A 15,219-nucleotide genomic window follows, 5' to 3' on the forward strand; every position below is an offset into this window, starting at 1 on the left:
CCCCCCCCCCCAAACATACACCCCAATCCCCACAAAGGGTAAGATGGTGAGGACTAATTGTGAGGAGGAAGTTTTTCTCCTTTCTTTCATAAATATTTACTTTATCTATTAGGTTAAAGGTAGTGGGCTAGGGTCTCGGGATACTGAAAACTATTTAAAAAAGACTAAGCGTTTTTTAATTAAGAGCTGCACCTTTTTACAACTTGTCTTCACCAGAGAGTGCAGTAGAGAGTTCAAGCTCTAATGTTCTTGAAGGTTTCAAACGATGGATTTGAGAAACTTAGAACTCCTCTCAGGCTGGGGTTCTAACTTTTAAGTGGAAATGACTTGCTGCTGTTGAAGACATCTCCCACTAGAGCGTGAGGCTGTGTCTGTCCCATGTGCCATGCTGGAGGTTCTCAGTGTTTCTGCCACCTCACTGCCCCCCCCCCCCCGACTCCTAGGATCATGTTTGTGAAGCTTCTCAATCAGGGTTGGCAGAGGTGAAAAACAAGTGTCAGATTTGAGTGCTCTCTCATTTACCTTCACGCTTGACAAACGGATAGGAAGAATCTAGAAGTATTTAAATACGCTTTGTTTACATCCCCAAGTTCTAGGTGCTTAGGATTCCGCAGTCGGCGGAAAGACTTGCTGCCCTTGTGGGGTTTTCGTTGCTGGGAATTAACAGGTAGCAGGTGTTCTCAGCACCCTCATCGCAACTCTGTAGGTTTTTCTGGATGCGAATCTGTCCACCAGTGTCAGGACAGTGCCCTTGCTGTAGCTCGTTCACATAAAGCTGGAAATTGAATACAGGCATGTCTCCATTCAGCACCAGACTAGCACACCACCCCAGCCCAAGCTGCTACCCTCTTGCCTGGACTCCGAACAGCCTTCTCACTGACCTCCTTCCTGCCACCATTGCACTTTCCAATTTATCTTCACTCACCAGCCAGAGTTCACTTTTAGAACTAAATCACGTCTTCCGCCTTACTTTGAAAGCCCTCAGGGAATGTATGGTTACACAAATTGCAGTATATTCATGCCAAAGAATACTTCTCAATGCTAAAATGTTAGAAACTGCTGATTCATTCAGAAACATGGGTGAATCTCAAAAATACTATGTGCAAAAGAAGCCAGACACAAAAGTACTTGCTATCTGTTTCCATTTATATGAAACTAGAAAAGAATTTATTGCTTGAGGCCAGGGAGGGAAAGGAGGTGTAGAGGTCTTGATTGGAGCGATGCAAGGGAGCATTATTTGGAGTAGTGGAAAATTCTAAATAGATGGTTGTGATGTTTATGGGCATACACATTTGTCAAAACTCTGAAATTGCACACTTAAAATGGACCCATTTTCTATGCAAATGGTACCTTGCAAATGGTACCTGAAAGTTATTGTATGCAAATGGTACCTCAAAGTTGAAAAAAAAAACCCTAACCTTGTTAATGGTATCAATTGCAGTTAGAATAAAATAAAAACTGATGGCTTACAAAAAAAAATTGCTAGAAAGTTATTTATTAAAAATTCAGTTGCCTTTTCTAATTAAAACACTCTGAAATCAGAAATAAAATTAAACTAAATTTGATAAAAAACCTACTTAGTGAAAACTAATAACAAACATAATTTTGAAGGAAATGCTATAAAAATTTCAAATCAGGAACAAATGAATTATATAAAATGACCATTATTATCAATCATTGTTTTAGAGGTTCAAAAAGTCCAAAAAAAGGGGCGCCTGGGTGGCTCAGTTGTTAAGCGTCTGCCTTCGGCTCAGGGCGTGATCCTGGCGTTCTGGGATCGAGCCCCACATCAGGCTCCTCCTCTGGAAGCCTGCTTCTTCCTCTCCCACTCCCCCTGCTTGTGTTCCCTCTCTCGCTGGCTGTCTCTATCTCTGTCAAATGAATAAATAAAAATCTTAAAAAAAAGTCCAAAAAAAAAAAAGTTGGTTTAGATATTTTAAAAAGAAGAGAAAAAATTTTCTCTTTTTCTGTATATAATTGTGTCCCCGGAAAACCGGGAAGATATTATTAAAAATTTCTAGACTTAATAAAATCACATTTGGTAAGGTGGCTGAATGCAACAAGATAAGCATGCGAAGTTAGCATCTCTTCTTTTTGTTAGTAAGCTTTATGTCATTTCAGCTTGAAATGAAAGTGGAGGAAAGGCAACCCTGTTCATATTAACCGTAGTATCTTTTAAAATGGTGCGGAGAAATTTAATAGGGAAGAGACATAGAACCTATATGATTCTGTAAACTAAAATCTTGTCGAGGAAAAAAAAGATGTGAACAGATGGAAAAACATAGCAGCTATTGTTTGGGGACTCAAAAGTATAGGGGTGCCAATCTCTCCCAAATTGATACACAGATTTTATGTCATTTCAGTTGGATTCACAAGTCCACTACATTAAGTGATTGAAAAGTTTATATGTATTCATAAATTTCTGAAAATAGCCAAGAAAATTATGAAAAATGACAAAGAAAAATCGGCCTTCTGTGTATTAAAATGTATTGCCAAGCCTCTCTCAACAATATGATATAAAGTGTGAGAATGGAAGTACTTGAAAACAGAAAACAGGAACATGAATAAATATGTCAGTGTAACAGAACAGGGAGCTCATAAACAAATTAGCATATGTGGGAATTTTTCCTTACTATTTATGAAATGTTAGCCACTTAATTTATGCCAAATACAAAAATGAATCCCGGATAAAGATTACTTGTAAAACATAAAACACAAAAACAATTAGAATAAAATTGAGAAGTCTAGTCACTATCTAGAGATTGAAGTAATCTTTTATTTTTTAAAAAGATTTTATTTATTTGAGAGTGAGAATGAGTGTTGGGGCAGGAGAGGGAGAAGCAGACTGTTTGCTAAGTAGGGAGTCCAACTTGGGGCTCCATCCCAGAACCCTGAGATCATGACCGGAGCTGAGGGTAGATGCTTAACCAACTGAACCAGGCACCCCTGAAGTGATCTTTTAAAAGAATATCAAAAAGATTTTTTTTTTTTTTTGAGTGCACTATGCACATGAGCAGGGGTGGGTGGGCTGGGCAGGGGGAGGCAGGAGGGACAGAGGGAGAGGGAGAGAATCCTAAGCAGTCTCTGCCCAGTGTGGAGCGTGATCTCAGGACTCTGAGATCACCACCTGAGTCGAAATTAAGAGTCCAATGCTTAACCGACTGAGCCACCCAAGAGCCCCTCAGAAAGATTTCTTATGAAAATTAATGATATGACAGTGTTCTGTAAAATGTTGTGTCTCTTTGGCAAAATGCTAGGCCCTAATTTTTAGCATTTTTTAAAAATTCTAATTGGCCCATAAACTTGAAATTGAAAGCTGTTGTGAAAAAAAAATTAGTTTTCTTTTTAAACTATTATTGTGCGGTCTGTGTGTATTAAATGACTAAAACGGAGATTTTTTTTTAAGACATTTCATATGTCGATTGCACATTACTTGTTGAAATTCCACATTTGGACTTTTTGTATTTTTAAAAAATTATTGTCTATATTATACCTTGGAACCTACAAAAATAGCAGATTTTTAAAAACTTAAAATAAGTCTTTTATATATTGTATACTATTTTATCCTATAAACATAGTCTAATAATATCTTGTATTGAGCTATAGTATGAGTATATAATCTCTAGTCACAGACTACTTCAACATGGTTCTGATATTAGACAAAGCCCTTTACATTTTAATGTCTGTTATTTCACAATTTGTAAATGTTACCATTGTTAGAAAAGAACTAAAAAAAACCCAGACTATCCTTACATTTTGTGTGTGTGTGTGTATGCAAAAGAAAGTGATTATGATGATGAAAATCATAATCTCTTGTTAGAGATGGTATGAGAAATACATCTTGTGTGAGGAACTTTGAAGGAACTGTAGGTGATCAGAATTAGAGACTCATTAATAAGGACTAACACAGCTGTCATCAGTTTGGCCCAGTTGAGCCCTAGGCACTGATTTGTATTTATTTGTTGACTGTGTCTAGCACAAAAGGGGTCACTTTTGTAGTTGGTAGAGCATACCATATATTGATCACTCTGGTGAATGAGCCATAGGATGAACTAATCCTCATCTCAAACCCAAGATTCAATCGGAGCCCCTTTCTGCCTTGGAGCAGCTTTGAGGTCAAATGGTTAGGCTGGATTTGAGTCTAATCTAGTTAGAACAACATTGTATTACCTGACATCAGGACCAGCTGGGCCAGAGATTTCAGCAAGGGAGAAACCAGAGGGCATAGTCATGAAGAACATTCAGAAGGAGTCCAAAGTCAGAGCCAGGGCGGACATGTCCCGGGCATCAGGCCACAAAGGACAACAGGAATCAAGGCCCCTCTAATCTGAGATCAGGAGTAGCCTTATGCTAGAACCCATTACCATAAGAATAGTTATGGTGGTGTCTATTCTACACTTCCTGGTTCGACCTAAATACCCTCATTTCAGTGTGGCTAGATACCCCAAGAATGGTCAAGAGATAAAGCCCTTTTATTTAATGAGTTGCAGGTGTCTAACTGCAGTCTATATCCTTCAAGATGTACAAGTGTAAGAAGGAATAGAATTAGAAGAATAGAATTATTTGATGTTACTTCTGATTGGAAAAGTTGGTTCGAAGTCACAGTCTGACTCAGTATGAGAAGTAACAATCTAATTTCAAAGATATAGAAATCTTTGAAAGAGTTTGTCAGGTGTTTCCAGGTGTTGGGAGTTTTAGATCCTAGATAACCATCTGTCAAACAGTGCTGTAGAAGAGACATTCTCACTGTGTGGAGGATGAAGTAGATCATCTCTGCAGCACTTACTTGTGAAAATTACCCAAGACATTCTTAAACAGGTTGCAGAAACAAATTTAAATTGTAGAAGTAGAGAACTCTTTAGCAATCTTATCAGATAGAAATTTACTGGGAATTAGACATTGGTAAAATTTGCAAATCTTTTCCAGTATCAGTAAACGGATTAAATTGATATGGTGGGAATGAGTGGCTCAGTCGGTTAAGTGTCCAACTCTTGATTTTGGCTCAGGTCGTGATCTCTGGATTGTGAGATTGAGGCCTGCATTGGACTCTGTGCTCAGCTCGGAGTCTGCTTGGGATTCTCTCTCCCTCTCCCTCTCCCTCTGCCCCTACCCCACCCTGCTAGCTTGCACGCACTCTCCCTCTCTAAATAAATAAGATCTTTAAAAAATACATAAAATTGATATGCATTATAATCATTTCTCTGTGAGTGTGATATATGATGGTGAATCTTATTTAGGAACTTCCCTTCTCAGTATTGTCTTAGTGCAGCTAGCAGTTTATTAGACCAAATGAAACACTGATTCAGTGTCCTACAATTGAAAGGATTCTCGTAATGTATTGTCTTTTTTCTCTGCTGCTGGTATATGATGTGCAGATTTGTCTAGAGAAGTGACTATTTGAACCACTATAAGAAATCTGTTCTGCATCATGATTTAATTTACACACACACACACACACACACACACAAGATATGGTGTTCAGAGCGTTCACATAATTTGTCTTTCTGATCATGACCCACTAAGCTGATTTCATACCCACTTTACCTGGTTTCATGAACTACGTAAGTAGTTGTATTACACAGTTTGATAAGTGTGTCTAAAATAATTCTATTCAAAGTGAGATCTGTAGATGTGCAGCATCAGCACCACTCTGAAACTTGCTAGAAATGCAAGTTCTTGGGCTGCACCGCAGACTTATGAGCAGTCTCTGCAGGTGGAGCACAGGAGTCTCTGCTTTAATGCAGGTGATTCTGATGCACAGTGAAGTGTGAGATCATTTTCCTGGTGCTCTTTATGCTCCAAAGAGCTTTTGTGTTATATCTACTGATAGTTGCCATATTATTAATTAAAACTTAGGAGCTTTAAAAATATTTATTAATTCATTTTTAAAGTAGCAATAATAAATCCATTATATGTTGACATCAGAGCAGTGATGTCATCACACATATCATCTCTTGTATCAGGGAACTTCCACAGTATACACCTGAAAGAATGACAGGGAAAACAATTTTTTTTTTTTTTTTTGGAGAGAGAGAGAGAGCATGTGCATGCAAGCAGAGGGAGAGGGAGAGAGTATTCTAAGCAGGCTCCATGCCCAGCACAGAGCCTGAGTTGGGCTCATTTATGAAAGTAGTTTTGACCTTGCAGGCCCCCAAAGGCTCTTGGGGACTCTCAGTAGTCCCGAGGCCACACTTTAAGAATTGCTCTTGTAGACCATCTGTTTTGAGAAGACTGAGACCAAGTTTTTGTTATCCTCGTATAGGGTAATTATGGGATTTTATGAGATGTTTTCATCATTACGTAAGTGTTGAGGACAATCAGGAACTTCTCAAAGCCTGTGAGAATGTGGTTTAATCAGGCCATTGAGGGGTCTACTGCTGAATTTCCAGAATAGTTGATAGATCCCACTTGGGGTTTTTTTGTCTTATTTGAGCAGTCTTGCTCCCTCTCCTCCCCACTGCATGCCCCAGTTCCTGGCATAATACTAGCTTCATAATAGATGTTTGATAAAATACTGATTTGCCTGACTAATAGTTCTATAACATAGAAGCAGTAGATATTGACATGATGTATGTGATTGATTGATTGATTGATTTCCTTTAGGACACAAGTTAACAGAGAATGAGAGAAAGCAATTATTGGCCATAGCATCATCATTGTTCGTGGCATTCCAATTAAGAGCACAACGTTTTCAAGAACATGAAACTTCAAGGTATGTTAGATCATTTAAAACAGCATAAATGAGAGAAAAATACTGATAGTCTAATCGGCGTAGGAAATAGCTAATAAAACATGTGACTGATCTTAGTTTTGAATCTTGTGTTTGAAAAAGTATAATGCAATCACACTGTTTAAAATGGTATTTCTATTTTGTTCAAATGATTTTTTTTTAAAATTCAGAAAAAAAGAATCTTGGCCCCTCTAATTTGGACATTATTAGAGGTTAAGAAGATACTCTGAAACCTTTTTTTTTTTTTTTTTTAAGATTTTATTTATTAGAGCGTTAACACATGAGAGAGAGAGAGAGAGACAGGGAATGAGCGAGCAGGAGCATGGGGAGAGGGAGAAGCAGGCTCCCCACTGAGCAGGGAACCTGACCTGTGGCTTGATCCCAGGACTCTGGGATCATGACCTGAGCTGAAGGCAGACGTTTAACCAACTGAGCCACCCAGGCGCCCCCAGTATTCTGAAACCTTATGGAATATCTGTTTAAGTAATTTATATTATTTCTGTTTTATAACTTTGTTAATCTTGAACAAAGTTTTAAAAAGTGTTACAGTATGAAAAATTAAGATTGAATCTGGGCAGTTAAAATATACATATATATAAGAAACTTGTAAGATACCAGAAGGAATTAACACTAGGTTAAGTTAAGTTATTTGTGAGCCCTAAGTATACTTTTTAGCTTCCTAGTAACATAAGTGAAAGAAAAACCATGCTTTATACCAGGGCAAGCAAAAACAAAGTCATCATGACACTAAGGACTCTGAGTGACAGGGTAACTTATTGTGACTATGTCCTTGCTAGTGTAATCCTGCTTTAGCAAGAACAGTCTGTTACTTGCTAGAGTGATATTATTGATAAAATTGTGTCACTTCAACTTCTTTTCCATTCTTTTTGCTTTTCCGCAAGAGGAAGAACAAAGATAAAAAGAAAAAAGATGGCAGGTGACTGAGCAGCTCTGAAGAACACAGATCAGAAACTCAGATTACCCTTGAAGAATTAGGTCGAGGAAAAGCAAATTGGGTTTGGGCTATATCTTAATGGCTAACTGGTTTTACTCGGAAAATCTTGGAGTAATTGGTACTCTTCATTTGTTCTCATTCTCAAGAGAATGTATAGGAAGCTTAATGTATGATTCTTTTTCCACTTTATTTAATCGAAGTATAATTGACAGACAATGTTACATTAGTTTCCGGTGTATAACATAGTGATTTGACAGACAGCTTTTTACTTTATGCTCACCGTAAACGTAGTTACCACCTGTCATCATATAACACTATTAGAGTACCACTGACTATAATTCATATGCTATACCATTCATATGGACTTACTCATTCCATAGCTGCAAGCCTGTACCTCCTCCTCCCCTTCACCCATTTTGCCCATCCCCCTCCCCGAGCCCCTTCCCCGTGGCACCCATCAGTTCTCTATATTTATGGGTCTGTTTCTGCTTTCTGATTGTTTTGGTTTTCAGCTTCCACACATAAGTTAAGTCATATGGTATTTGTCTTGCTTTGTCTGACTTATTTCACTAAGCATAATCACTTCTAGCTCTGTCCGTGTTATTGCAGATGGCAAGATCTCATTCTTTTCTAGGGCTGAGTAATATTCACTCTTCTGCTCTCTCCCTCCCCCCGCCCCTCTCTCTAGGTATATAAATGAATGAAATGACCATTGTAAATAATGCTGTCGTAAATATAGGGGTTCATATATCTTTTTGAATTAGTGTTTTTATTTCCCTTGGGTAAATACCCATTAGTGAAATAATGTATGATCTTTTTTAAAGTTATGATTTGATAGATGTCTAGGGAGAGATGAGAGGTTATAGAATATCAGTAAATTACTGAATGACAGGAAGGAGGAGGAGAATGGGCAGTAGAGCCATGAATCTGGTTGTTTTTTTTCCCCTAAAGTTGTGCTGACCAGTGTGATAGCCACTGGCCATGTGTGCTTACTTGAATTAAAATTAAATTAAAATTTCAGTTTCTCAGGCCTGTTCAGTGCCACTGTTTGTATAGTCACCAGCTGTATTTCCTGCCGCACTATGGTTAGTGGCTACTGAATTGAGCAGTAGAAAGAACCTTCCATCATTAATGTTTGTTTCCATCCAATCTGTTGGGACAGGGATGTTTAGGAGGCACATGTGTGTCTAACTTTTGTTTTAAAACCAGAACCATACCTTGTATTATTTTTTATTCTTTTGATAAATATAGATAATGTTCATATCCTGATTACCTTTAGATGTTCTTTGGACCTCGATCATTTCTGAAGTCCTGAGTGTAGCTAATGATGAACTGGTTTGATCTTTAAGAAATGTATTCAAGTCATTTTCAGAGAGTGCTGACTTGCCACTGGAAAGAATCTGGAAAAGGTTTAAAAAGGAAAAGAATAAAAATACCTGTAATCCCACAAACTCTTCAGTAAGCACTTTTTCACATTTTGATGTATTCCCTTCTAAGTGTGTGTGTGTGTATATATATGTATTTTTATAGACATACATACACGTAGCATATATAAACCTTACATAGAGTCATACTGAAAATATAGTTTGAATTCTGTTTTTTAATTGTAGTATTATGTTGCAAATATGTCTTTAATTCCCTAGTCTTGAGAAGCATATTTTTAATTTTCATTACAGAATTTAAAACATATGCGAACTTTTGCTCTTCAAAAGATATCACTGAGAAAATTATAAAACAGTATATAATAGGGGCTTGAGTCTGTAATGTATAAATAATTTTTAAGACTCAAAAATAAGCCAGACACCCTGATAAAAAATAGAAGCTCTTTATTAAAGAAGTTATATGAATGTAACAAATTCATGAAAAAGTTGTTCAGCATCGTCAGTCACTAGGGAAATACAAATTAAAATCACAAGTTAAAATACCAACTAAAATGTACATTAAGTGGTAAGTGGATAAATAATTGTGATATATCCATATAATGGAATACTGTTAAGCAGTAAAATAGAAAGAAGTACTGATACATGCATCACCATGCAAAAATCTGAAAAGTAAGTCATGCTAAGAGAAACCAGTTCAAGAAGACTATGTAATCTATAATTTTATTTGAAATTTCTAGTAAAGGCAAAAGTATAAAGACAGGAAGATCAGTGGTTCCCTAGGTGCAAGTGTTGATGTCACAGAATTACATCTTTATACATTTTGTGCCCCAGACCATAAACCAATATTATTTTAAATGTATTAGTTTCTTAAATTATGTAGAAAACAAAATGTGGAGTATCAAACCAAAGTTACAATAATACTAGCTGTTATAATTGTTCATGTGTTTACCTTTACTGAGGCACTTATTTATTCATGTGGCTTCCTGGTACCATCTAGTGTCCTTTCATTTCAACCTTGCAAGACTACTGCCTTTACCATTCATTGTAGGGCAGGTCTCGTGGTCACAGACTGTCCCAGCTTTCATTTATCTGGGTGGGAATGTCTTAATTTCCAGTTTTAATGTCTTAATCTAGTTTTGTTGTTAGGATTCTTGGTTGACAGTTTATTTTGGTTTCTTTTTTTCCTTTTTAACACTTTGAATATATCAGCCTACTGCCTCTGGCCTCCACAATTTCTGATAAAAATCTGACAATCTGGGGGCTCCTGGGTGGCTCAGTCATTAAGCATCTGCCTTTGGCTCAGGGCCTGATCCCAGGGTCCTGGGATCGAGCCCCAAATCGGGCTCCCTGCTCTGCTGGGAGCCTGCTTTTTCCTCTCCCACTCCCCCGCTTCTGTTCCCTCTCTCGCTGGCTGTCTCTCTGTCAAATAAATAAAATCTTTAAAAAAAAAAAAATCTGACAATCTATTGAGAATCCCTTGCATGTGATGATTTGCTTCTCTCTTGATACTTTCAAGATTTTCTCTTTATCTTTGGCTTTTGAAAGTTTGATTATAATGTGTCTTGGTATGGGTTGGTGAGTTCATCTGACTTGGAGTCCATTGAGCTTCCTGAAATTTTTTTTAACGTTTATTTATTTTTTTTTACATACGACAGAGAGGGATAGCATGAATGGATGTGGCAGAGGGAGAGAGAATCTGAAGCAGACTCCATGCTGAGCGCAGAGCCCGATGTAGGGCTTGATGTCAAGACCCTGAGATCATGACCTGAGCCAAAACCAAGAGTTAGGCTACTTAACCAGCTGTACCACCCAGGTGTCCCAAGCTTCTTGAATGTTTATATTCATGCCTGTTGTCAAATTTAGGAAGTTTTCAGCCATTATTCAAATATTTTCTCTACCCTCTTCTCTCTCTCCTTCTGGGATTCCCACGATGTGTACATTGGTTGGCTTTATGGTATCCTACAGGACACTTAGGCTCTGTTCATCTTTCTTCAAACTTTCTGTTCTTTATACTGAGAATTTTTTCTGTCTTCAAGTTGGCTGATTCTTCTGCCTACTCAAATCTGCCTTTGAATCCTTCTAGTGAGTTTTTATTTCAATTGTACTGTTCAGCTCTAGAATTTTTTTAATTTCCTTCTAGGTTTTTATTTTTATTTTTTTATTATTTACTTATTTATTTATTTTAAAGATTTTATTTATTTGACAGAGAGAGACAGCGAGAGAGGGAACACAAGCAGGGGGAGTGGGAGAGGAAGAAGTAGGCTCCCAGCAGAGGAGCCTGATGTGGGGCTGGATCCCAGAACGCTGGGATCACGCCCTGAGCCAAAGGCAGATGCTTAACGACTCCACCACCCAGGCGCCCCTCCTTCTAGGTTTTTAATCTCTTTATTATTTTCATTTTGTTTACATATTGTTTTCTTGACCGTCTCCATATCTTTCTTTAGTTTTTGAGCATTTTTTTTTGAGATTTTATTTATTTATTTGACAGAGTGAGAGAGATAGCAAGATTGAGAGATAGAGCTCACAAGCAGGGGGAACAGCAGGCAGAGGGAGAGGGAGAAGCAGGCTCCCCACTGAGCAAGGAGCCCAACATGGACCTTGATCCCAGGACCCTGGGATCATGACCTGAGCCGAAGGTAGACACTAAACAGACTGAGCCACTCAGGTGCCCTCAGTGCTTTGAGCATCTTTAAGAGAAAGTTGTTTTAATGTTTTTGTCTACTATATTTATCAGTAAGTCTTTTTCATGGTCATAGTCTGTTAATTTTTTTCCTTGAGAAGACCATACTTTTCTGTTTCTATATATGATTTGTGATTTTTTTTGTTGTTGAACACTGGACATTTGAATCTAATAATGTAACTCTGGAAGTCAGATTCTCTTCCTTCCCTAGGGTTTATTCTTTTTTTGTTTCTGTTTATTTGTTGTGGGCTGTCTCTGTGCTAAGGATCAGCCTGAGATATAAATGTAAGGTCTTCTAAGGTATTTTCTGAGCATTTCCCTGTGCATGTGTGGTCACTTTCCAATTTTCTTCATAAATGCAGCCATTTTTGAATGTCTTAGTCTTAAATGTCTAGCTCCTGAAAGGGGAAAAAGCGAAAAAAAAAAAAAAAAAAAAGAGGAAAATAGGGCTCCTGACCTTTAAATCTCCTGGAAGTCCCTTCAGCCAGAGGGAATGGGGCTCACAACAGTGGGAGGAGGTGCAATAACAATGGCTACCCACATTTTTTTCTGTACCTCTGTGATCAGAACAGCAATCAGTTATCATAGCACAGATCCCCAGTGTTTGGAGGTCAGGGTCCTTTTTTTGCCCACCCTGGCTTCCACAAGCTGTGTGTAAACTACCCCAGGAACACATGCACAGCTTCCTGCCACTGTCTGGGGATGGGTGGATGAGTAGCTGCTACTGGGCTGAGAGCTGAAATTGACCAAAATTGATTTTAGCTTACCATCCACTTTTCCCCCTGAAATTTGTAAGCCTTTGGAGTGGAATTCTAAACTAGTTATCAGGGTAATCCTGCCAGTGTAATTGTCATCTAGGTGGGGAGACATTCCTGGTGCTTCCTAGTTCACCATCATTCCAGAATCCTCTTCCTCTATATATTATTGTTGAATTCATTAACCTTTTTAAAAATTTTTTTAAAAAAGATTTATTTATTTATTTATTTATTTATTTATTTATTTATTTATTTATTTATTTATTTTAGAGAGCATACATGAGCAGAAGGGGCAAAGGGAGAGCGAGAGAGAATCTCAAGCAGACTCCCTGCTGAGTGCAGTCTCGGGACTTGACACAGGGCTTGATCTCAGGACCCTGAGATCACGACCTGAGCTGAAACCAAGAGTCCTCTGCTTAACTGACTGTGCCACCCAGGCGCCCCTCATTATCCTTTAAAAGTTGGAAACGTTTATATTAATGATGTATATAGGCCAAAAGTTCAGTTATGTAGATAATTGTGCATGTCTTACCTCTATAACAATGATTTGTTTTTGGTTAGTTTATTTTCTGTGGAACTTATTTGTTTAGTAAACCAGCTATTGTGAAATAGGTACTATCCATGACAATAGAGATCTGTAACTTCTAGCAAAATACATTGATTTATTCGACAGAGTATAATCTTACTTAGGGAAAGTGAATCTAAGTTATTTTTGCTTGTTTGCTGGAAAGGTCTCTACATCAAAGCTGATGTTAGGTGATTGAATCTTTACATTTTGGCTTAGGAGGCATGTTTTCATGATCGGCTTGGGAATGGAGTCTAAGAGTCAGCCTGCAGGTGTGGCTGCACGTTGCTCTGTCATGGGTGTGCTCATGTAATGTTTATGCTTCCAAATCCAGTAGCCCGCAGTCCTTCCTTTGTGTGGCTTGTTTTGGCTGCTGATCTTATTTTCCCAGTATCTCTATGGATTTTACTCTTTCATCATTTATGACTTGGAAAAAGACACTGATGATATGTATCCATAGTATTTGGATAGTACGAAGATAGCAGTGCATTTTAGGAAAAAAAAAACAAAGTTAATGTCAGAATGTCAGAAACAATAGCAATTTTTCTTAGGATGACTGTAAATAAATTTGGTAAACACAATTAAGTTTTTACATAAGTACATGATAATTATTCCAAAACACTATGGACAGAAATGAATCCTTGAAAGTGGTGTTAAACAATCACTTCATGTTATTTGAAGCTGAAGTGATTTTGTTGACATTGTGGTTTGGTTTAATAATTTGTTGCACTAACAGATAATGATGAGAGGAAAAAGTAGTCAAGGAAACAATTTAGTCCCTTTCAGTAATCTTTCATTTAGTTTTGCTTAAGATGCCTGTTTTCCTTAGTTCCAAATGCTGTTCACAGTTCAGGATTCACTTTTCTGAGCGAGGCCCTTTCCGTGTCCGCCTCTGCCATCCCAGGCTTCTCAGGTGCTAGTGAGAACGCCACGTGCTTTCTCTAAACTCTGTCCTCTGCCATTCCCACTGTGATTTCTGCACCTGTTGCTTGCTTTTGTTAGATCTGGTAGCTAAGTAAGGAGTCCTCCAGCCATTCTTAAGCTTTATCACTTATGTTTCCTAATTCATGATTATTATCTGTTAGGCTGCCTAATTTGTCACGTAATGATTATTAGTTCTAGGGAAAGTTGTGCCTACTTTCTTGGTGGTAGAATGGCTGGTGACCGAATCTCTTCCCTAGTAGAGGACTGTTTTGCATTCACTTAGCTTGTGTATTGTAAGAAGTTGGCAGGGGTTGTGGCTCAGAGTAAGCCCTTGACCCCTGTTTAGATGTCAGTCCTCAAGGGTAAGCTACACTGAGGTGGATGTGGGAAGTATTATCTGTTTTTATATATTAAAGCTGTTTTAAGGTGTTTCAATGTGAATGTTGATTCCATGGGTTTTATAAAAGTATTTCTTTTACTACAGAGAGGAGAGAGGGGAAGCTGGGAAACTGGTTAGGCCTAGAGGTCCTAGGCCTGAGCTGTGGGACACTCTGCAATAACAGGTTGGGAAGGTAAGGCAGATCCAGCGAGGGAGGCTGAGAAGGAACAGCAGAGGAGACAGGCAGGAAAGTAGTCTGGGGTGGAGTTCGGAGAGCCAAGTGCAGAAAGGGTTCAAGGAGGCAGAAGTGTTCAACTGAAATACAGCACATTTGAGAGTAACTGTTGGCCACTAAAGTTAGCAATGTGGAGGTTGTAGGGGACCTTGACGAGGGCAGTGTTCAAGAATGTTGTGTGGGAAGTGGTGGTTCAAGGTGGATTGAAGGGGGCTCGAGAACAAGTGGGAAGAGAGAAAATTGGAGATTGTAAGTTCCAACAACTCTTAGAAGGATTTGCCTTTTTTAAATAAATGTACTTGTAATGTCTTCTTTTGATTTTACAGAAAATGGGCAGTTCTACTTGAAAGGATTTTTTTTTTAAAGCATGTTGTGTTGTCAACATTTCTCTGTATTAAAGAGGTTTTGAAAAAGTGGTTTTCAAAGACTGTACAACATTAGTGGCTTGGAAAAAATGAACATAGAATAGGAAACCTTGTTCTTATAAAATTGATAAATCCAGAAAATTCCATTTCAATTAGGATATGTGATATTAGGGTCCCTGCAGTGCAGGGTGAGATTGTGTACCCCACATGTCTTAAACACTGTATATGTGTACCAGGAATTCTGTCTGG

General features: G+C 38.1%; 1 protein-coding gene across 4 annotated transcripts in view; it reads left to right on the top strand.

Annotated features, from left to right (window-relative positions):
- Positions 1–15,219, top strand: part of PCCA (propionyl-CoA carboxylase subunit alpha) — a 389,990-nt gene that overhangs the window by 219,372 nt on the left and 155,399 nt on the right. For all 4 annotated transcript variants that reach the window (XM_040624198.1, XM_040624204.1, XM_040624209.1 and 1 more), the window contains one exon: positions 6,604–6,712. In XM_040624198.1, coding sequence (XP_040480132.1) covers positions 6,604–6,712 — 109 coding nt within the window. The remainder of the gene's footprint in view (positions 1–6,603; positions 6,713–15,219) is intronic.

Source organism: Ursus maritimus, unplaced genomic scaffold (genome assembly GCF_017311325.1).
Source record: "Ursus maritimus isolate PB19 unplaced genomic scaffold, ASM1731132v1 scaffold_10, whole genome shotgun sequence".
NCBI classification, from domain to species: Eukaryota; Metazoa; Chordata; class Mammalia; order Carnivora; family Ursidae; genus Ursus; species Ursus maritimus.